Source organism: Sparus aurata, chromosome 4 (assembly GCF_900880675.1).
Source record: "Sparus aurata chromosome 4, fSpaAur1.1, whole genome shotgun sequence".
Classification (NCBI taxonomy): Eukaryota; Metazoa; Chordata; class Actinopteri; order Spariformes; family Sparidae; genus Sparus; species Sparus aurata.
Genome location: NC_044190.1, coordinates 27,146,125 through 27,167,433, shown reverse-complemented (window position 1 = coordinate 27,167,433; position 21,309 = coordinate 27,146,125). Strand labels below are relative to the sequence as shown.

General features: G+C 39.4%; 4 protein-coding genes across 5 annotated transcripts; all 4 read right to left on the bottom strand.

The window, feature by feature from the left end:
* Positions 1–3,590: 3,590 nt before the first annotated feature.
* Positions 3,591–6,281, bottom strand: cyba (cytochrome b-245, alpha polypeptide). The gene is made up of 6 exons (XM_030413348.1): positions 6,112–6,281; positions 5,658–5,727; positions 5,011–5,085; positions 4,819–4,902; positions 4,617–4,698; positions 3,591–4,414 (listed from the first exon to the last, which is right to left on the bottom strand). The coding sequence occupies exons 1-6, from the start codon at positions 6,167–6,169 to the stop codon at positions 4,226–4,228; spliced, it is 558 nt and encodes a 185-aa protein (XP_030269208.1). The 5' UTR covers positions 6,170–6,281; the 3' UTR covers positions 3,591–4,225.
* A 3,375-nt stretch (positions 6,282–9,656) lies between these two features.
* mvda (mevalonate (diphospho) decarboxylase a) lies at positions 9,657–13,709 on the bottom strand. Its single transcript, XM_030413303.1, has 10 exons — positions 13,491–13,709; positions 13,216–13,286; positions 12,519–12,633; positions 12,288–12,425; positions 11,951–12,150; positions 11,720–11,794; positions 11,388–11,606; positions 11,031–11,146; positions 10,684–10,792; positions 9,657–10,236 (listed from the first exon to the last, which is right to left on the bottom strand). The coding sequence occupies exons 1-10, from the start codon at positions 13,549–13,551 to the stop codon at positions 10,156–10,158; spliced, it is 1,185 nt and encodes a 394-aa protein (XP_030269163.1). The 5' UTR covers positions 13,552–13,709; the 3' UTR covers positions 9,657–10,155.
* A 773-nt stretch (positions 13,710–14,482) lies between these two features.
* pdcd5 (programmed cell death 5) lies at positions 14,483–19,182 on the bottom strand. The gene is made up of 6 exons (XM_030414435.1): positions 18,437–19,182; positions 16,400–16,440; positions 16,061–16,122; positions 15,674–15,765; positions 15,507–15,578; positions 14,483–15,420 (listed from the first exon to the last, which is right to left on the bottom strand). Exons 1-6 carry the CDS (start codon positions 18,500–18,502, stop codon positions 15,373–15,375), a joined length of 381 nt encoding a protein of 126 aa, XP_030270295.1. The 5' UTR covers positions 18,503–19,182; the 3' UTR covers positions 14,483–15,372.
* Positions 19,183–19,190: 8 nt separating this feature from the next.
* On the bottom strand, positions 19,191–20,783 carry LOC115580264 (5-hydroxyisourate hydrolase-like). Of its 2 annotated transcripts, none has more exons than XM_030414433.1 (4): positions 20,558–20,783; positions 19,866–20,005; positions 19,608–19,743; positions 19,191–19,433 (listed from the first exon to the last, which is right to left on the bottom strand). In XM_030414433.1, exons 1-4 carry the CDS (start codon positions 20,609–20,611, stop codon positions 19,344–19,346), a joined length of 420 nt encoding a protein of 139 aa, XP_030270293.1. In that variant the 5' UTR covers positions 20,612–20,783; the 3' UTR covers positions 19,191–19,343. The 2 variants fall into 2 exon arrangements, with proteins under 2 accessions (XP_030270293.1, XP_030270294.1); XM_030414434.1 differs by having other exon boundaries at positions 19,866–20,026; positions 20,558–20,755.
* Positions 20,784–21,309: the final 526 nt, after the last annotated feature.

The window sequence follows — 21,309 nt, the reverse complement described above, 5'->3', positions numbered from 1 at the left end:
TCTTAAAAAATGGTTTGGTCCACACCGCGGTTCGTTCTTCCCATGGTTCTTCCTCATCGGAATTAAGTGAGCGCGAGCGAACTCCAGCAGGGTTAGGATGCCCACCAAAAAGCACAAGTCCGGACACCAGAAGAGAGTTGAGAAGGAGGCCAGGAGCAGCAGAGCAGGAGCAGCAGAGCAGGGGCCCTGGACATCAACAACTTATTTTCTAAGAATGGTGAGAGTAAAACTACCGAGGGCGGCTGAAACAATTAGCCTACTTGTTCATTAATTTAATGTCTGTAACATTACCTTTGACGGGGCGCAGGCTGGAGCCTACGTTAGCTGTCATCTGGCCGCGCTACACTCTGGACAAGTCGCCAGTTCATTGTAGAGCAACGGTTCCTAGAGTAGCTATAACTGAGCGTGACTAATTTAGGGGCTACTACAGTGACTGTGTGTTTCACACATATCACTGTCGGACAGTGCTCCAGTATGCGCCCATTCAGAGGCTGCATTGAATTGTATTATGACGCATTCAAGTTCTACTCAGTAGTTAGGAGCATCTGACGAAGGTCAGTTACGTTATCATGATGTGTTCAATGTGGTCTTCTAAAATGTGTTATTAGTGGGACATTTGAATAGCCTAAATACAAAAAAGTTAAATGTTCAAAGATTTCTTTGTTTTCATAGCAGTATAAAATAAAAGACACCATAATAGCTGACAACAACAAAGTAAAAAAGACTATTTAGAGTTGTGGACAGTTTACACCGACTTTTGAATGGTCTAAAAATATTTTTTGCCTGGTAAAGTGAAGCTGTCCACCTAGAGCTATGGTACTAAGAAGCCCATTTAGATTTTGTCCAAGAATAGGTTAGTTCTGCATCATTTTTTCCATTAAACATAACATATAATGTTTACAATATATATAATGGAACAATAAACCTTTATGCTCTGCTGCTCCAGAATCAGCAGTGGCTGCTTCATCTGAGTTTGACCCACACAGCAGTCGCTCAGCCCAGCAGTCCAATGATGCCTTTGATGGTGAGTGAGGGATGTACACACTGGTTGGCTGTTTTGGTTTATTAGTGACCCACTACCTATTTGTTGAGTGGTTAATTGAAAATGTATTTGCAATCAGAGGTGTAATAACGTGTTGCAAATCAGTGAAATGAGAATAAGACAACTAATTATACATCATTTACATAATCATACTCTGACTTGTTAAGTCGTTAATCGTAAAAAAGGAAACAAATTGGGTGTTAAACACCAGGCACCGTCAAGAATACTGAAAAACAAGAAAATTGAAGGTGGCAATGAATGGGGTAGAGGGGCCCACACCGATATTCTTTCAGGGGGCCCAGAATTCCTAGCAACTGCCCTGCGTAAGATTGACGTCAAAAGGTTGCGTACGCACGAAACACACTACGTACGCACAAAAATGTCCTGATTTATAAAACAGTGCGCACGTTCGTCCTACGGCGATTTCCCTTTATAAATCACACTCCCCTCTAAATGTGGCGCACCTGTGTGCGGGTCATACCACGCCCATATTTGCCTATGAATATTCAGAGGAACGCTCCTAATTAGGCCTAATATTCATTCATGACTGAAAGCATGCCGAAAGCAGAGAGAAAGGCAAAGAAGCGCAGTTCCACTCAGTGTGAGGTGGAAGTTCTTGTCGGGGAGGTTGAGAAGAGGAAGGCTGTATTATTTGGTGGACAGTGTTGGGTCAAGTCACCAATGCCAAAAGGGCTCTAGAGTGGCAGCATGTGGCGGACAATGTAAATGCTGTTGCCTCAGAAGGTCGGAGGCTGGCCGAAGTGAAAAAAAAAAGTGATCAGACGTAGAAGTGGAAGCAAAAAAGCGCCTGGCGTCACACAGGCAGAGCGTCTGTGTTACTGGCGGGGGAACTGGCCGACCGGAGCTCACCCCGCTGGATGAAAAACTGACGGGGATCATCAGGGAATCCCTCCTGAGTGACGTGGTGACGGAGGTGGAGGGGGACACCGATGCCGGCCCAATTCATTCTCACTCGGTGCTCTTATAGCAACTTGAGTGCAGTTAGTGGCACCGATTACATTTGGGAAACCGGACATTGCTGGAAATTGCGCATTTTTATTTGCCTGTTCACCCACCGTATAAGGAAACTTTATGTACTGCTGCGACAAACCAATTATACCTCCTAACACGTCTGGCATAACACGGCTAAAGGTTGGCTGGGATATCCCTGACCTGTCAGTTCCCTCTGGAATGTGCCGGTTGAAACCCGAGTGTTGTGAGCACTTGAAGCGGAACTGGCCTACAGACTAACATTATAAGATAATTATAGTCTTTATCTGTATGGCAACAAAACACAATTACAAAGTGTTTTATGCGTTATGCATTGAAAACGGAGATGAAACGAAATGCGCTATATGGTATAGGATATTAATATATTAAACTGCATTCATATCAGTGTAAACGTAATTTGCTCTACTGTTGTCTTACTTTTGTCCTAAATCATATGTTTCCCATGTGCACTCCAGGGAGTTTGTTTGTTTATTCATTGTAGAAATAGTTTTTTTTTTAAATACATTTCTTGCAAATAAACTGTTCATATATGAGAGGTAATATTATTTATTTTACACGATCAGTATCAGTTTCACACAGTGTCTCCCCTTTCTTTTTTCTGCCATCAGTGGCGCAGTTTCTCCTTACCCCAGTTATGTGCTTACACTGTAACATAAGTTCTCTTTTTATAAATCCCACGGTGTGCGTAGAGAGTTGCGTACGCCTTCTTTTGTGCGTACGCAACGTTTAGAAATGAGGCCCCTGTGGCTGCACTGAACAGCAGGAACCACATCACTCTGATGAGATTGAGACTGAGATGAGAAATCTTTACTTTGCAGGTCATCTTATTTGAGACAGCACAGAGTATTAATTTATCTGTATACGTTAACTTGTTTTGCCTTCAATTCAGTTTGTATCTCTCTTGCGCTCCAGGAGGTGGCAGCATCAACCTTAGTAAAACTGCCTGAATGGGAGCGTCCATTTTTCAATGAACTTTCATCAATATGGGCACAGAATTACGACCAGACAATACACCAGATTGCATTCATTATCTTGTTATTATCAGTAAATCCAACACGGATTGTAAACAAGATAGGTTTTACAGGATGAAGTACTAAATAGAGGCGAAACAAAAGAATTACTGTAAATCCAAGAAGTGTTGCACATTGGTGGTGAGTCTCATGTTACTGCCCCACAAACCAAAATGAGGAAGTGTCATTGCACTTCAGTGATTTCCACATAGACTCCAGATGCCTGAGAGGTGCAGCCAACATAAACAGAGATTTTAAGACAAGAAATGAGACCGACTTGCAGAACTTGACCGACAACCCGGCTGTTATGTCAGATGTGTTAATGTGTCATTTTTTTCCATTGTAAAGGAAGACAAAGGATGACAGTGTGACAAGAGGAGCATGAGATGAGAAAGGGAAATTCTGAAGTCTTGCAATTCGGGGCGTTTGCGAAAGAAGGAAGTTGCAGATGTCATTACTTCAAATATTTTCCAAAGGAAGCTTGTAAAAGAAGACCCATCAAAGTACAAACCCGAGACAGATCGTGATTCAGGGTGCAGAGGGGATTTATTTACAAGACAGCAAAGTACAGAACAAAAAACCTCAATGATAAATGTCTAATATCAGAAGCATACAAATGTGCCAATATGTTGTGATGCTATGTAGTTTTGTGTGATCAGTGGCAAACAAACGGGGATTAACAGAGAGTATGTACACAAAACTACATATTGTAAGATCTATGCATGGCAACACAATACAGTCAAGTCAAGACGGATTCAAAACATAGACTGTATGGTGTTTGACGCAGAGGACAAGTATTTGTTTTGCTCTTTTTTTAAACAGCAGTCAAAACATCACCTAAAATCTGTTTACCTGACGGTGTCTGTATTTAGTTGCCATGTAGCAGCGACGGTATTTACATGAATCTCTTATGGCCTGTTTCTTTTTTATTCAAAAGTAAAACATTCACTTTTACCCTGGCTTTTTAATTCTCAGCTCCTGCTGAGAATCGTTCTCTGCAGGTTGAGGTATGAAGGAGTGGACCCAACATGTGTTCCAGCCCCTCGCTTCACTAATCATCAGAAAACTCTTCACTCGCCCGGAGTCTGGTGACGCCTCACTGTAACAGGTTGTGATGGGTCAGGCAGGCAGGAACATGGAGGACGGGGCGGTGGACCGGCTACTAGTTGTCGGTGACAGAGATGGGGTTGTCATAAGCTGCGTCCTCCAGGTCGTCCACACGTTTCCTGCGAGTCTCCGCGGGAGGTCTCGGTGGTGGATTCTGAGGGGGATTCTTGATGCTCTCTGCGACTGGCATCCGGCTCTCCTTCCTTGGAAGAATGGGCTCCCAGTGCTCACCTCGGATTGCTGCCTAGAAACAAGAAAAGGTGACGAGGAAAGCAAGTCAGTAATGATCGGCTGGCCACACCCCTGACCGGTCAGATTGCACAACTGCAGGGTGAGGTCTCATAAGAGGTACCAGTAATGAAACAATGTCTTCCTTGTTGCCATTTCCTTGTTTCCTCCACTTCCTGTCACAACTAATCAAAGGTGACAAAGTTGGACCAACTTACCACAAAGTAGATGATGCTGGCAATGCCGAGGCAGACACATCCCAGGACGGTGGCAAGCATGAAACCTCCAGGCACACAGATACTATTAAAGACAGACAGGGATTTTGAGGACAAAGGACTGTAATGACAGTACCTGAAATTTGACTGTGAATGACAGGAATGCTGCCCTGCAAAAGAAAAGCAGCTGACATAATGGACTCACGCAGCATGTAAAAACGCTCTGACATAGTAGTTCCTGGTCAGTGGCCCGAAGGACTTAACACACACTGTGAAGCAGTACTGGCCCCTGAGGGAAACACAAGGGATAAGACTGGTTGATAAGCTTCACTTCATCACAGAACACGCTTATTAAATTAAAGGCGACACGTTGAATTATTTGAGTCACATCACTCACGTTCTCTCCACGCTCGTGCCCTTGCTCCTCTTGCTCCTGGGATATTCGAGCAGGCACACAAACACCCCGGCAGCACTGGTTATCTGTCAAGGTTGTTTACAACTTACGTACTTCACTAAGTCACATAAAACTATCATATGATGTTCAAAGCAAAGGAAAAGATGACTGGATCGATGGTTTCTGGTGCAAAGGATTGCAGGATTTGCACAGAATGACAAGCATGGGAGATGGAAAACCTTTTTTTTTTTACCATGTTGTGTTTTCACTGATGTAAAATGTAATGAATACAAATGTTAGCAGACACAATCGAGACTTACTTTATATGGGTTCAAGCGTTAATGTAATTAAGTAATCATTACAATCCACTCAGCTCCCCTAAGCTTACATCGTAGTTACCTACAGTAAATCACATCTTAACTTTTAGCTATTGATTTATTCATTCTTCATTTAAGTTATTTTACTAAAAGGCTGCCATAACATCCTTAAAGATGCACAGCTACAATTTTCTTCTGAATAAACTCTTTGGTTAAGAAATGTCACATTCATGATAGCAGATCTTTGAAGGGGGACTCAAAAGTGGATAGTTTTACAATTTAAGTGTCACTTCTTTAAATTGGACTGTGGTTTATTAAAAGTATGAAGGATACACTGCATAAGCAGCAAACTGCCAGCCTCTGAACTGTCCAGCCACCCCCACAATGCCTCCAGTGAGGAGAACTGAAACGAGGAAACAGGAAGAGTAAATTAAAACTTAAGCCAAACATAGAAATACCTTTCACGCCTCTACTATAAAACAAAAGTTGTACATTGACTTGACTCTGAAATGCAGTTTCTTTTCTACATACGTGTTATTAATGAGCATTTTCTGTCATTTCTGATAAGAGCAAGCAGTTCATCAAAACGACTTGTTCAACTGAATTAAATGATAATAAGGAGCATTTACTCCATCATTAAACTGGTGACGGCAGCTAAAAAAAACCCCAACAATTTCATGTAAAAGTATTGCATTTTGGTCAAACTGCTCATGTAATAATGAGACATGATTGTTTGCCTTGTTCATGGAACTCATTAAACAGCTCCAAGTAAAGTTTATATACTCACTGAGACCCGAAGCCAGAGCCTGCTCGTTGGCCCACATCGCCCACTCTATTTTCCCCATCGCGTTCAGATAAACGTCCCCTCTGCACACGGCTGCGACTCTCAGGTGAGCAACTGCAAACTTCTGATTGTTTCTACAAGGAAGCAGATGTATTTACGTGATATGAGGTGTGCAGATGAGCAGGCTGGGGAGGTGGGCAGGGCTTAGCGATTCGTCATTTCCGACAATGGGAGAGGAGGGGCCGACCAATCAGACAGGTGTAGTAAAGGTTGAACAGACAGGTTTAGCTCATGAACCGCTGAAGTCATTCTGTATTAAGTCATTTAGTCAAACCAAAGTTCATTTATATTTTTTATTAAGGAAAGATTCGACGTGATGGAGCATTACCACATTGTTATACAGGTCTTGCATAGTACCTTTTTTGTTGTACGCCTGTCTCTTCACTGCAGTAAAGCCAGCCGTGGTTCGCGTTTGCTTGGTCAAATCAGCCTTTTTTCAGTGCGCAAATGCACTAACATTTACGGTAATAGTAATGAAACCGCTCTGAGGAGTTGCTGGTAATGAATTTGGGGCGGACTGCAGTCTCAAAATCAGACACATAAAACATACGATACTTTTACAGTAATTATTCCCGGTAATAAACTGAAGGTGTCACGCAGGTATCCTTCCTGATTTCAAAGTAAAGGAAGGGGGAAAAAAACAACAACAAAAAAAACATTGTTTCCATAAGTAGTCCAAGATTCATATCCTGCTGAACTAAGTACTTCCTAGACTACTTGCATGCATAATAAGAAAAATTTTTACTGTGTATTTTTAAGTAATACTTTGTCAAAATCCTTAACAGAGAACAAGATTAAGTGTATTTCGCCCAACTTTGATGTGGAATAAAGAACTTATTTTCCATAAGTAGTCCAAAATTACAGACAAGTTTGCATGTGAATTAACGTGTGTGTCTGTTGGAGAGTGTTAGCATGACACCATTATCGTGCTGTGTAATGTTAACTTGTTTTGTGTTAAATAATGTCTCAGTATGTTTGTATGTCAGCATCTAGAAGGTAATTTTGAGCAGCTCAAGTAGTTTATACACACAATATGCAGCCTCATTGTAGCGTGCACTGAATGTATTCAGTGTGTTTGTCTCAGTTGTGGTTTAATGTGTTATTTAAATCACTGCACTGACTCCCTGTGTGTCAAAAGATAGACTTTAAAATCATATTACTCGGGTATAAGGCACCAAATTTCCTCAGGACTTTACATTTGGTTTACCTTCAGAAAACACATTTGTTAAATCTGATTATAGTAGATTTCATAATGCAGAGTGACATGAGACTCTTGAAGTATTCTCATGAACATGGTTACAGACTGCTATATCATTCTTTATTATAATATTATAACCCTGTAAGAAATCCCCTTTTTGCTGGATCTGTCTTTAATCTGATTACATCTTCTTTTTTTCTGTTACAATCAGAATACATACACACACACATACATGCAACTAGTCATCATGTTATCCTAAAGTACTTCCTCCTCTCTCTAGGTGAACAGTGGGACTTGTCTTCAGCTTCAAGTGGAACAGCCCTGACCTGAATGGTGATCAGACCCGGAGAGGAGAGACACCTGGTCCAACAAGGTCAAGGTCAGTGCAATGGAGATGCAAAAATTAAAGGCAGAAAGAGTGAGATTTGTCAGTTGCTGTTCATTAATACAGTAGGATCAGAAAATGATTCTAGAGGATAGTCGAGTCTTATTTACAGGTAATTGAATACTGACAGTTTGGGTTGGCAGAAGCCACTACAGTGTCACTGTTGGGACACTAGTCTCTCTCCCTCTTTTTCTTTTCCCCTCTTTTTAAAAAACTAATTAAAAAGGCAAACAAATTTGCAAACAAGCGATGAACAAGTTACTTCAATGTGAAATAAAGGAAGGAAGTAAAAGTAGTATTTTAAATGGGTTTAGTGCTATATTGCAGGCAACTGGCCTTGTTTCAGTTCAACATGGTAAATGGGTTTTGTTTACTCAGAGGAAATATAAACAGTATATCTGTTTAGAACGCCTGCATTTATTTGATCTTATTTATGTATAATATAAATGATACAATCATATTTTATTTAACATGTATATCTACACCGTTCAGCCAAAACATTGAGACAACTGACTAGTGAAATGAGCATTGATCATCTTGTTACAATCAAATGTTCTGCTGGGAACTTTGAGTTCTGTCATTTCTGTGGAACCTCTTTGACTAACACCACCGTCCCAAACACCGTTAATACCAACTACAGCCCCTCATGGCAAAGAACCTAAAGTGTCAAACTGGCCTCCTCATTCTCCAGATCCCAATCCAGTTGAGCATCTGTAGGATGCGCCAGAGACAACTCCTATCCATGTTGGGGCCCCCTTGATAGTTCTTGGCTCAGACTGCCTCCAGTGGAAGCTCAGTTGGATTGAGATCTGGGGAATCTGGAGGCCAGGTTGACACCTTGAGCTCTTTCCCACGTTCCTGGGGTCAGAAATTTGTCTTAATTATGCTTTTACACGAAGGTTTGACTCATATACATTCACAAAAAAAGCCTAGGTTGCATTTTGGTGAGAGTTTTGCTTTAAGGATTTAGACACAGGCTTACTTGAAAATTACACAGTAAAAGTATTCCTTATTATGCATGCAAGTAGTCTAGGAAGTGCTTAGTTCAGCAGCATATGAATTTTGGACTACTTATGGAAACAATGTTTTTTTTGTTTTTTTTTCCCTCACGTCATCCTTTACTTTGAAATCCGGAAGGAAACCTTCATGATACCTTCAGTTTATTACCGGGAATAATTACTGTAAAAGTATTGTATGTTTTATGGGTCTGATTGTGAGACTGCAGCTCTTCAGAGTGGTTCAGTGCGATTACCATAAACATTAGTGCATTTGCGCACTGGAAAAAAAGGTGCGGCTGATTTGATTGTCAGTGTCTCTGTCACTGAACCAGAGGACGCCATTTTTTCCACAACACAAATGTAAAGTTTTACTTGGGTTTCAGGTGTTGTTGTTGTTGGAAGGCCTATACGCAGTTGCCTTAACACACGTGTTCAAACATTGGTCACACAGTTTTTAATGGTGCAATATGTAAGAAATGGCCACCTCTTGAATCACTCTCAAGAGTAAATAGGGTGCAGCAGAAAAGTAACAAACCAACTGTTGATAGCTAGTTAGCTAACTCATTTAGCCCAGCAGCTAGCAGTCGAGACTGGGAGCTCGAACCACACGGAGAGAGTTAGCATATAGGCTAGGCTCCAATGTGGGCACAGGAGTACCGGGATGGGGTTGGCTGTGCTAAATGTGCTTTGCCACATAATACATTGACATCACTCCTTCACATTTGTTTTGTTGTTTTCAACCATAATTATTACATACTGCACCTTTAAAGTCAACAACACTGGACCATGGATTTTTTTTATTGTCTTATCTCTCTGTCGTTCTTGGCGTTTGTCCCTGAGGAAAACAAACTCTTACAAAAGCTACTGGAATCTGGGCATGATAAAAGAAAACTCAAAGAAACAATCATATTGACTAAAATATATTTATTTAATATCACAGAATAAAATTCACATCAATTATTTGTGTGCTTTTCGGTCTGACATCATGTTTTCATGAGATGAAAAAGGAAAACATACTTTGTTAAACATAATTATTGTACCCTTCTTAAACAGTCAGGGAGCAGAGGATCAACTGTAATCATGACTCATGACTTATACTTTGTTCTTTTAGGTACTTTTCTTCTGCTCTCTTCACTGAGACATTTCAGAACCAGGTCTTTCACTCTGCCTTTTCATTGCACTGAGATCAGCGTTTGTATGCAAATTGGGATTCTTATGCTTTCAACCGTAGCAAGGCTGCTAAATATAAAAAGGTATCTGCCAGAGAAATGTACTACAAGTGCATGCAAGAATATCAAGTGATAAAGAGATGACAGACACACCAGTACAGTTGGATAATTAAAAGGAGAATGGAACGGAAGGTGGCTGTGATATGTAAAAACCTATGCACATTTGATCTCGTCCGTTCAGACAGTTTCCTTGGGCAAACCATCAGATCCAAGTAGATGCTGAGCTGGATCCTCCACAATACGAGGGCCTGGTCCAGCCTTGAACACAAAACAAGTAGAGGTCATGTCACTGACTAATGCAAAAGATCAGACTCATCCTCTATGATCGTGGTATGATCTCCAAATGCATCAACTTTAAAAGCTTGCTTTAATAAATCATAACCTAAATAAATAGTGTTGTTTAGTGAAATGTTTGAAGACTTTATTAACCAGAGTGTATCATCAGTAAAGCAGGGGAACTACGATGTGCCACACTTCTTAACTGAGGGCAGTGCAGCACAATGTTACATGAAAGGAAATGTAGACATAAATCTAAACTTGTCGCACAATCTGATGATTAATATATTACATCTTTCTAGCTTATATTGTGCTTAGGATAGGACACACCAAGACATAAATCAACAACAGATAACACTGATTTTCAGCTGCTGTTTAAAGTAAACTGATAAAGGAACTGGTCTGCAGAGTGATTACATCTGGGTGTACCTTTGTACTAATAACGTAGCTTATTCCCTTTGGCATTGGCTCCAGACCAATAGCCCGTTTTAGCTCCTCGGAAAGAGAAGCACTCTTAACTGGAAGACCCTTAATAAACCTGCAGAGAACAAAGAAACAATCAATGAGTCATCCACAGGCTGAGACACACACCCTAATAAACAACAGTGTAAAACAGCTTCTATGGAGACAAAAACTATCCATCTATAAATTTGTATTCACAGTATAAATGTATTTATATATATATATATATCAAATATATTTTTAGATAAATTAAGTAGTTTGTATTAAGCATAATTTTGTTTAAAGCTAAAAAAGAATAGTAACTATTCACTCACTGTCCTCCGTTGGTTTCTGGGGGGAAGAAGTGTTGAACCACCCGAACAAACTCAGGAACATGCTGCTGCAGAATAAAGATCACGGCATTGGGTCCCGCATCAAATGTGTAGGTCACCTGGAAGGAAACAAACGTAGACTGTGACTGTCATGTAAAGAGGGAGGGTGTTTCTGTTCCCCAGTTTAAAAACCACCGCACAAGTTTCACATCTTCATTACACCAGCTCGGAAACCCAGCTGCATGAACTGAGACACATTTCTCACACAAGAGAAAAGTGAACAAAGAGAAAGCGGGATTTAACCACAACCACTAGAACGGCTAAATAGATATTTTCTGACAGAAGTGTAAAGTTGCTCACCCTTGTCTCCCCGTAGTGTCTGTTATACCGATGTACCAAATTGATGACCTGTTGAGACACACTGTTGAGGTAGAAGATGGGAGGGTATGTGTCAAGGCAGGTGGCATGGAACTGGTTACTGTCCTTCATGGTTAGTTCAGCAAAGGCAGCAAAGTCCTTTCTTCGCAGTGCCTCGATCATCTCTACCATCCGGCCTGGAACAACAGACTCAGCTCGGTGCTGAACACACAAATGTGCGCACAGTGTAAATATATATGATCTACAATTTTAACGGAGAGTAAGTTACCAGTACAGAGTTAGTAGAATGAAAAAAGTGAGTTTGAAAAAGGTACCTTTAAGAGACAGCTAGTTTGTACACTGGTTTGCATTCCAGAGGTGCTGCCCACTGGCTTCCTCTCAGCACTGGCCTGTGACAAAGTGCATAAATAAGCTTAGTGGAATCTTTTTTATCATTTGGAATGAAAAAGGGCATTTTGTGCCACTAATCATGACGCCTTCTCTACATTTTACAAAAGAAATTGTCATTTATACTTTCACAACATAGCAGAGAAATCCCGACCCACCACAAGCACAAGGATTCTGAGCTCAGGCCAGTGAGTCTCTGGCTCCACCTGCTGGGCTATACTGTCCTTGCCATCGTCTTTCTGCCCCATGATCCACTGGACAAACCCTCCATACATACTCCGGCATGCGCTTCCTGAGCCCTGTCGCGCAATGCCAGACAACTCCCCCTCTACAGCGAACACCCGGGCCAGAGTGTACACTGCAACACAGGCACAACAGAGGGAGTAAGAGAGGAGACTGGACCAAATACGAGACAGATATTGTATATATTGAAGAATGTGCATTTGTACTCTAGAGTCCTTAGTTATGTCAGTCATGCATAAAAACAGAGCTCACCAAGACAAGCGAATCCAGCCGCTGAAGAGGCGAGACCAGCAGCTGTGGGGAAGTTGTTAACAGAGCAGATGTGGACTTTGTGAGACAAATCCAAACTGGGGTCACCGTCATTACGTCTCTTCCTTGCTAATCGTCGAACTAAATAAAAACACAGAAAAAAAATTACTTAGTTAGCATCAACCTCTCCGACTTGGTTTTTGTTAGAGGAAAAAAAAAAAAGACAGGACTCACTCTCTCTCAGGCAGGACTGTAGTCTAGGATGGGTTATATCCTCCTCTTTGCCATTGAGCCATATTCGATCTTCTTGAAATGATCTGCTGGTTGCGACTGTCGTGGTTGTTTTCAGCTGAACAGATGGAGAAGGACAAGGCAGATGTGTGTCAAAGTGCATATCATTAATACAATGCCAGATGTGAAAACTTTAGCCCTTAAGATATGTGTGCATCACATATGCTGATCTAATAATCTTTCTGTTGCAATTAAAAAAAATTGCAACCATTAATTTATCAAATGCTTATCGATATGAGTATTTTAATAAGTAAAGAAATCAAAATTATCTTTGCTTCTTCAGTGTGAATATCTTCTGTTGTCTTGACTTGTCTATGACAGTGGAAAACACTACTAGACAATTTCATGTTCTAACATTAGACAGATAAAGTAGCTAATTGATTAATTGAGAAAACTGACAATAAAAATGATCATTGTTGACAGCCCTAATACATATTTAAGGACTGATCATCTGAATCGACACTATCAAAACAACTAAGTCATGACAAGCCCAACTGAATAAGCTTCCTTCTACAGTTTTATTCACTGAGTTTATACATACACAGCTGTACATCACTTTAGCAGCTCTGGAAAGGAACAATAACACTTGGAAAAGCACATTTAATTAGCTGATTGCCCATAATGCAGTTTACTTAAATACCTGGTCTTGATGCAGTGTGACACTCAGAGACGAGTTAATGGGTAGGATCAATTCTTCATCTCTCTTCCCCCCTGAAAAGCAAAAAAGTTTCATACACACTTCATAACTGCAGTCTGAACTTGCTCAACGCTAAATGTACTCCTTCGTCCAGTATACAGAGAGACAAGTCACCATACATGAAAGACGTGTATTGACGATTAAGCAGGGTTTAGCTTCCATGGAGTTCAAAAGCTACAAAACTAACGTGTCTACAAGAGGCTCAACACGATACTTACAGTATTTTATGACCGCTATATTCACAGGAGCGGTGCATGTTGCTATTTTTGGCTTGTCCATACTCTCCTCGTACGTTGCTGTGTATGGAAACCGATTGTTTGTATGAATAAAACTACGTGAATACCCTGAAATATCCTCTGCAAGGCTACTCTGTGTTTAGCAGTGTCAGTTTAGCTAACACTACACAACCTCACTACACTGTTTCCTCGAGCTCTCTCTCTATTGGCCGGTGGTGAACACATGGCTAACCCCGCCACCAACCAGAGCCCAGACGTTTGGATGAAGCAGTCGGAACAACCAATGAGAGTTCATCTGACCACGGTCGTGCGAAAATGGGGCAATGACAGAGACCATCCCACAAGTTGATATAAAATATAGTTTGTAAAATCCTGACAACGGCCCAGGAAAAGTGATGATAATTGGGTAATTTAAATTAAAAAAAACAAACAAAAAACCCACTTACTGTAAATGAGGAAAGCTGCAGTAAGATAAGTACAAGTAAACAATTTAAATTCTGTGTGATAGTAGTTGAAAGTAGTACTTAAGAATTTAAAATCAGAACACTTTTGAGGAAATTATACTTGAGCTTTTCCATTTCATATACGTTATACTACTTTATGATACAACTCATAAAGCTTCCAGAGCTAAATTGTCAAAAGCTTGTTTCTGAGCTTCCACTAATGGTGATGAGCAAATTATTTAGCCAGTTACTTCTTTTGATATAGAATCAGATGTCTGTCCTCTTCAACTTTGCCTTGCAGGACCCCAAAATTGCAAAGCAATAAGGTTTGCATTTTAAGTGGTGATAACGTATGGCTAAATTGTAGATCAGTGTTAGTAATAATGAATACGACTGTAGAGCTCTGTCCACTGCAGCAAATTCAAGGGAATGCAATGGTTATAAACTGTTGCTTTGGTTTATTCAACTGTGGCACGTGTTTGCTGTGGAAACAAAGCGTTATTGGACTTGACACAGAGCTAATCAAGTTTCTCCTCCATGTTTTTTTATTTCAAAAGTAGTTGGATACATTTGAGAATCTGTTTTGAAATCCAAAACATGAGATTGTTTATTCTAAAAAAAAAAAAAAAAAAAAAAATGAACATAAAGTAACAAAGTAAGTCAACATTTTCTCTGGTGGCAAGGATATTGTGTGATGATGCTGCAAGGTTTCCTGTTCTTGCATTGAACATATTCACAGCTGTAGTAATTGTGTGCCCTGACCCAATGGATCCACTATGTGTGAAAACCCAAAATGGAAACCGTTTCTAAATGGTTGAACACAATATTCATTTAATATCAGATCATTTTAGTAATGTTTCACTAGAAAAACAAACATTTGAATTTAAGGCCTTTTTTTTTATTGTATTTTTTTTATGTAAACCTTTGAAGTACATGTCAGCAAAAAGAAAATATTCAAGTGCAACATCCATGCTGGATGCTGGCCTTGAATACAGAACAATGTATTATATCCACAGAGCAGTCTAGATAAAATATACCAGCAGCAGTACATTTCGCACTTTATCTAGCTTCTTGTGTTTGAAGAACAGAAGTCAACCATGGTGAAAAAAAAGAATAACCACTAAGAGGGAGTAGAGGAGTCAAACAGTGTCATAAATTGCCAGGGGTACAACACAAGCACATTTGTAGAAACTTGATGACAAAAGAACACCTTATTTGACACTGTGTGCATTGTACTCCCCACCAATTATGCAGCAATGTAAACCCCAATTTGTTGCACTTTCCTCTCGGTATGTAGTCTCCAGAGACAAACAGAAGCTAGTGTGGCATCCCAGGATTCAGCTAGTCAAAGATGCTACCAGAGTCCCAGTGAAGCAAATCCTGCTTCTTTTCTTGGTGTATTCTGAGGCTCCAGTTAAGAGTTAGTAATCATCCTCATCATCGGAGTCCATCACCTTCCGTCTGTTGAACTGACAAGCAGAGAGCGCAAGTTCTGTAAGATGGACAAGTGACTTGATTATGAATCAAACATAGGTGACACTTCAGTGAAACTTACTTTGACGGTCGTCTTCTTCTCTGTTTGCTGACTGACTTTTTCCAGAATCTCAATCAAACCTGCCTCTGAAATCTGACAAAAGGCAAAATCCAGTCATTGCACTGCTGGCAAGAGGAAGAACATCGGCAACATTAGCGTGTTGAGGCATCAGAGCTACATTTTCTTACCTTTCCTCCCAACTTCCCAAAACGAGCCATTTGAATGAGATAGTTTTCAACTGCATTGGCCTTCTCTGGCTTCACCAAAGCAAGATTGCTCACTGAAAAAAGGAAATTAAATGTATCATCTTGTGATCACATGTTATGGGCATTTACAAGTACATCACAACCTATTCATCACATAATAAAGTGTCAGTGGAACACTGGATGCTTATTCAAAAATGAACAGTAGATTTGGATATCGTAATAAATCATATTTGACACTTTCATTAGAGTTAAAATTAGTTTTAATATGCTAAATACATACTTATTTTAAATAATATCTCTTGGTTCTACAAGAGCATGATTCATTTCCAAAGGGATCGACAGGGTAAACAATGAATATAACACACTTACATCTGGCACGGGCAGACTGGTCCAGAACTTGAGCCAATATAGAGTTCCTCATGTCTGTTTCTCTGCAAATAAGAAATAACAATAGTACCACATCAGTACTACCTACTACTGTTTGGATCTAGAACTAAGACCAAGTAAAGAAGAACAGGAAAACACATTTATTAAACTCTCAATCCATCAGAACACGGGCTTGGACCCACAGCTCCACTGACATGTTTAATATGACAGCTAGTGTTCATAACTTTGTTTTCAATTTTCTTTAGTTGATTCAAAAACAAACTGTACTGTATATATGTATAGATTTAGCAGGAGGCTTCTAAATGACTAAAAACATCATACCTTTGTTTGGCCTCCTCTCCTTGCTGATTATTAGAAGAATCCTGAAAGAACACGTGAGACAGAACCATCACATATATGTTGCATTTCTGCATTCAACTTATTGCAAGATGTATAACCTCATAAGGAAAGACATTTTAACACCAGCAAATATCCCTTGATGTTGGAACAGCTTCAGCCAAGTGAGTCTAGAGATGTCACTTGTGAGATGTCTGTTATACAGTATTTTAGTTAAAGTCACCAACATCAATCTATAAGTTCAATAACCTTGTATTAATGTCCATATATCAATGTATAAGCTAAATCTTGCTAATTTTGCTTCCATCACAATGCACTATAACTCTTTGCCTTTCAAAAGATTTTACGTCTCAACATAGAAAAATGGTCTACAAGCGTATTGTAGTATTTTGATGTGTTGTATTTGGGTGTCTCGGACACCTTATTACTAGTCTACTTTCAGGAAAAGTTTAGTTACTGCCCTTACATTCATATTTCTAGAATGTAGTTGTACTTTACTACCTAGTTGTTTTCTAAATAATGTAAGTTTGTATACATGTATATATGTATATTAGATATTTTTCCACTAACAAAATAAAACACAAATTGTATTCTGTTTTTCAAAGGAATTTTGCCACACACCCTGAAAAAATAGTTTCACAAATACTGAAACCAATTTTGATATTCAGTCTGTGGAGATTTTTGGTTTGGAAATGAAGGGATCAAGAGCCCTGAGTTCTAAAGCACAACCAGTACTTATGATTGTGTGATTATTGAGACAGACACTAATCAGTTCAACAGTTTATAAGATCCTATAACACTATATCAACTAAAATAAATGTTTAAACACAAGTGTATATCTTTTTTCATATAGATCGCTTATACGAAGTCATTAAGTACTCGATCAAGATATACACTACTCAAAATGAGTTAGGCATATTGGAATATGGGTGCAGATATGCATGTGCATGGATATACGACACAAGTCAAATGAAATGGTTTGCGTTATTTTTAGGGGAACAAAAATATTTACAAAGCACAAAATAAAAATTCAGATATGTTACGGAATACACCATCGCGTGAAACACTTAAATATCCTAATATCCCTAACTCATTTTGAGGAGTGTGAAGTGGGCTGTCTCCTGAGTTGGACATGTATAAAGTACAAAAATACCTTCCCAGTACTCTCTGGTGGGCAAACTATGTAGTGATGACACCGTTTCCAAATTACCTCCAATACGTCTTTGGCCTTTCTGGTCTGCAGTGTCTTGTTACTTGACTATCACTACATAGGCTGATACCAGTTTATCTATGATGAGCTAACATCGTCCTAAAGAGTGGCCCAACCAATTAATCGATCAAAGATCTGCTGAGCATCGTGTGTACTGTGTAAGATTTAGATCCACTAACATAACCTATTGTGTGTGCAAAGACTGACAGCACTGATTTAACAATCTGCGTCAAAAAAGCTAGATGTTTCCATTTCAATCATATAGGACACCATATAATGTATTTGTGTGGAATAAATATACATGTCTGATGCCATGTAACACAGTAGCTACCATTTACTGATTAGTAATGCATGTGTTCATTATGAAGTACAGAAATAATTATGTTTAAGATACTATCCTGCCTTGTCACATCAACACCAACTGAGCTTACCAATCTACTTATGAACATGGCCATAATCGCTTGACATAGGTACATTTTTGTATGAGTCTCTTCCATTTTTACAACACGTTTGCTTTGCTAACTCTGTCATTGTCGGAGGGGTGTGAGCTGACACAAAGCTAGCAGTACCAGTGAGATGATGCTGGCTATTACTGTGATTCTTCTCGCTAACTCCTGAGTCAATTACACCTAATTTACAACCGGTTCGACTCTCGCATTTGAGCTATATATATATATATATATATAGTCCGAGTGACAGTTTAGTTGAGTTGTGGTGACTGGTTTAGCCACACTAGCTAGCAGCAGACTGAACTCAGCATCTCCTTATAAGGCGGCCGCAAACACGCTTCCGAGCTCATGTTTTGTTCTTACCCCTTGCTTTGCCTGGAGTTCCGCCATTCTTTGCCGCCTAATTGCCTCCAGTTCGTCGTCCGCCATGGTTTACTCGAGTATTATGTACCCAAAAGACAGAAAAAATGATGTGTTAACGTAATATAACGCACTCTAACGTCCCATCAGAAGCAAGGCCCTACCGAGCTCAGGGGAGTGCAATCGACATCGAATAAACCGATCTGACACTCAGGCAAAAGCAATCGAGCGCAGAGGAGGAAAGGCTTAACAAAGAAAAGAAAGTTGTGACAGGTCTCTCACGGAGAACATGGATGAATTTGTCGTAATACAATCAAATAAATGTTTCAGCTATAACATTTTTGATACAGTTGTGTATTATAGAGCAATTTATCTCTATAACTGAATTATCAAGCGCTCCTCAGAGAAGAATAAGGTTGACATGACACCTTTGACAGCTACGATACAATGTAGTTGTTGGTAAGTAGAAACCCTGGATTTAGACTTTTGAATTAGTTTTAGACAGTTTGTTTACTCAGTTTATTCAGTCATGAAAATCAGTAAATGTTCACTTCCCCAAACTATATAGTGTACCTTTGAAGATTATATTAACAGAGCCATGTGGGCGCTTCTTTTTGAGAGTAGAGTGCACTTAATAGCATTTATTTAATGGTATTTATACAAGATGTGAATTTCACTCAGTTACGGAAAAAGAGATGGTGCTTTGAAAAAAGTTCATCTGATGGATTCACATACATGCTTAGAAAAAGAAAACACATTTGACAATAAACAACTCAGGTTTCCTTTTAATATTTAATTGCGGACAAGTTATATTGATTATAACACCATTATTTAAATGGAGGAGTTATTCAAGTGGAGCTTGTCAAGAGATGAATGTTCTGTGCCTTAGGAGCACCATCACCCCTGCTCTCTAGCTTCCTCTGTATGTGCTATAAGAGAAACGACTCAGGAGCAAGGGAATATGGTACTTTTGGCCAGGGTTGTTTATAGTGAAGACAATCTGCGTCAAAACAACAAACAAAAAAGAATATTGTCAGTAGGGTAAATCACAGGTCATCGCAGTTTAATAAGGACACAAATTCACTCATAACATCGCATGTATTGAAAGCAGAAGCAGCAGCAGCCTGAGAATGGAAGTTGAGGATGTCAACATGTGAAGACTAGAGTTCCTCACCTCAACATATGGGTAAAAGCACGTCTCTCCTAAACTCTCCCAGTACTGAGCAGTCTCAAAATGAATTCTATACACTCCAGGTGTAAATGTTTCTTTTGTGATGAGTCCTGGGCAGCGTCCATCATCATTTGTGGTCCTGTTGAGACAAAATGTGGTTAAGACCTACACGGAAAGATGTCCAGTAGTAATATTTAAGATTTTAATACTTTGTGACTATGTGTTTGACATTTTTTATATTTCCTGTTGTCCTCTTTTTACCCAGTGGTTATCAAACTCCAGACGTTAGTCGAGGGGTCTTGTCGATAAAGACTGAGGGCCATGTTTGAGCCAGGGACACCCATCCCAGTGTTCAGCACATGGGTGGTCAGAGGACTAGGTGAGCCTGCCATTGCTGTGATCTACAAAACACGATAGCAAGACTATAAATGGATCATTTTAAATCTGAAAGAACAAATCAGACAACAGTTAAAAACTCTTCTCTTTATTGGTAAAATCATATCTATAGAGCAATTTTTTTAGTTGAGTTCAAAAAATGTTTAATTATTGTTGGCAGTTTATTCAGACTTAGCAAGATATAGTGAAAACATTACTTAACAAAAATTACTTATTTCAACACCTTATAGGACACTATTACTGTGTCATAACTAAAACTTGGCCTGGAGGAGTATTTTTGAAATGTATATGCATTTTAATACTTTTAATATCTTTTTTGTTTTTTCATTTTCCTAATTTGAACAATATTAAATCAAATGATTAGTTTTTTTACAAACTGAACAGTTGACTGCTTCTGTCGTAGCTTCTCCCACTTCTCACAAAATTTCCCCACAGCCAGAGTTCATCTATAACTTTTGTCATACGGTGCAACATATTGAACATGTAACTTAACAAGAGGTTTTTTCAATCAAAAATGACATAATTAATTTAACGTTAATTGTAAGTTTGTTGCTTACCTTATTTTCAGGCAAAATATGACCCTTGAGTTGCTGCAGCCTGTTTGCACTCATGTGCACTGATGGATAAAATCCAAACCGGGTCAGCAGTTTTAACCAATATATCAATTTTATGGTTAATTTAATGGCATCAGGTTTTTGTCACATGCTGTTTGGCAGTTCACAGTGCACACTGTCCTATTCAGTATGACATTCAGTACACATGTGCTTATCCTTTTGTCAACAGAAGACTTGTTGTGCAAGAGCTCCTTTTGTCACACTTTGAACTATGTGGAAATGGAACATCAAGTGAAGGCAGAGGAGTTTAATAAAAGGAGTTCAAAAGGAAGTCTGTTTTATTTTCTGACATTCACAAGTTTGTCTGCGGTATTCGTTAATTATAAAATACACAACCCCAAACTTCCTGCTTGAATTCCGAAAGAAATCCCATGACGTGCTGTGATACTTCCTCCAAATGTAATATTACAGAGATCTTTTAGAGCTAAACATTGACAACAAGCTCACCTCTGTTAAAAAATTAAACATGCCGAGAGTTACAGCAGACTGGCATACTTTTACTCCCTGTGATTTTAGGGATAGAAAATATCATAACCTCATCATTTTATACTGTTAGGCATTTGCGTAAAACGTTGTCATATGAATTGTTGAGCCAAATGTGTAGTTTGTGAGCTCACAGTGATCTCGACCTTTGACATTCAGTCACTAAAATCTAAGTAGTTCATCTTTGAGTTCGAGGGGATATTTGTGCCAAA

What these genes read in the sequence shown, in the direction of transcription:
- cyba (XM_030413348.1), bottom strand. Translation starts at nt 6,169, where the DNA reads ATGGGGAAAATAGAGTGGGCGATGTGGGCCAACGAGCAGGCTCTGGCT. An exon ending in CAGTTTGCTGCTTATGCAGT is followed by an intron (nt 5,086 to 5,657) that starts GTATCCTTCATA and finishes ACAGATAACCAG; the next exon opens with TGCTGCCGGGGTGTTTGTGT. An exon ending in CCAGCATCATCTACTTTGTG is followed by an intron (nt 4,415 to 4,616) that starts GTAAGTTGGTCC and finishes TCTTGTTTCTAG; the next exon opens with GCAGCAATCCGAGGTGAGCA.
- mvda (XM_030413303.1), bottom strand. Translation starts at nt 13,551, where the DNA reads ATGGACAAGCCAAAAATAGCAACATGCACCGCTCCTGTGAATATAGCG. An exon ending in ACAGTCCTGCCTGAGAGAGA is followed by an intron (nt 12,426 to 12,518) that starts GTGAGTCCTGTC and finishes GTTTTTATTTAG; the next exon opens with TTCGACGATTAGCAAGGAAG. An exon ending in TCAGAATCCTTGTGCTTGTG is followed by an intron (nt 11,795 to 11,950) that starts GTGGGTCGGGAT and finishes ACTTTGTCACAG; the next exon opens with GCCAGTGCTGAGAGGAAGCC.
- LOC115580264 (XM_030414433.1), bottom strand. Translation starts at nt 20,611, where the DNA reads ATGAGTGCAAACAGGCTGCAGCAACTCAAGGGTCATATTTTGCCTGAA. An exon ending in TGGAGTTTGATAACCACTGG is followed by an intron (nt 19,744 to 19,865) that starts GTAAAAAGAGGA and finishes TTGTCTCAACAG; the next exon opens with GACCACAAATGATGATGGAC. An exon ending in GCTTTTACCCATATGTTGAG is followed by an intron (nt 19,434 to 19,607) that starts GTGAGGAACTCT and finishes GTTTTGACGCAG; the next exon opens with ATTGTCTTCACTATAAACAA.
- pdcd5 (XM_030414435.1), bottom strand. Translation starts at nt 18,502, where the DNA reads ATGGCGGACGACGAACTGGAGGCAATTAGGCGGCAAAGAATGGCGGAA. An exon ending in GGAGAGGAGGCCAAACAAAG is followed by an intron (nt 16,123 to 16,399) that starts GTATGATGTTTT and finishes TCTTATTTGCAG; the next exon opens with AGAAACAGACATGAGGAACT. An exon ending in AGAAGAAGACGACCGTCAAA is followed by an intron (nt 15,421 to 15,506) that starts GTAAGTTTCACT and finishes TCTGCTTGTCAG; the next exon opens with TTCAACAGACGGAAGGTGAT.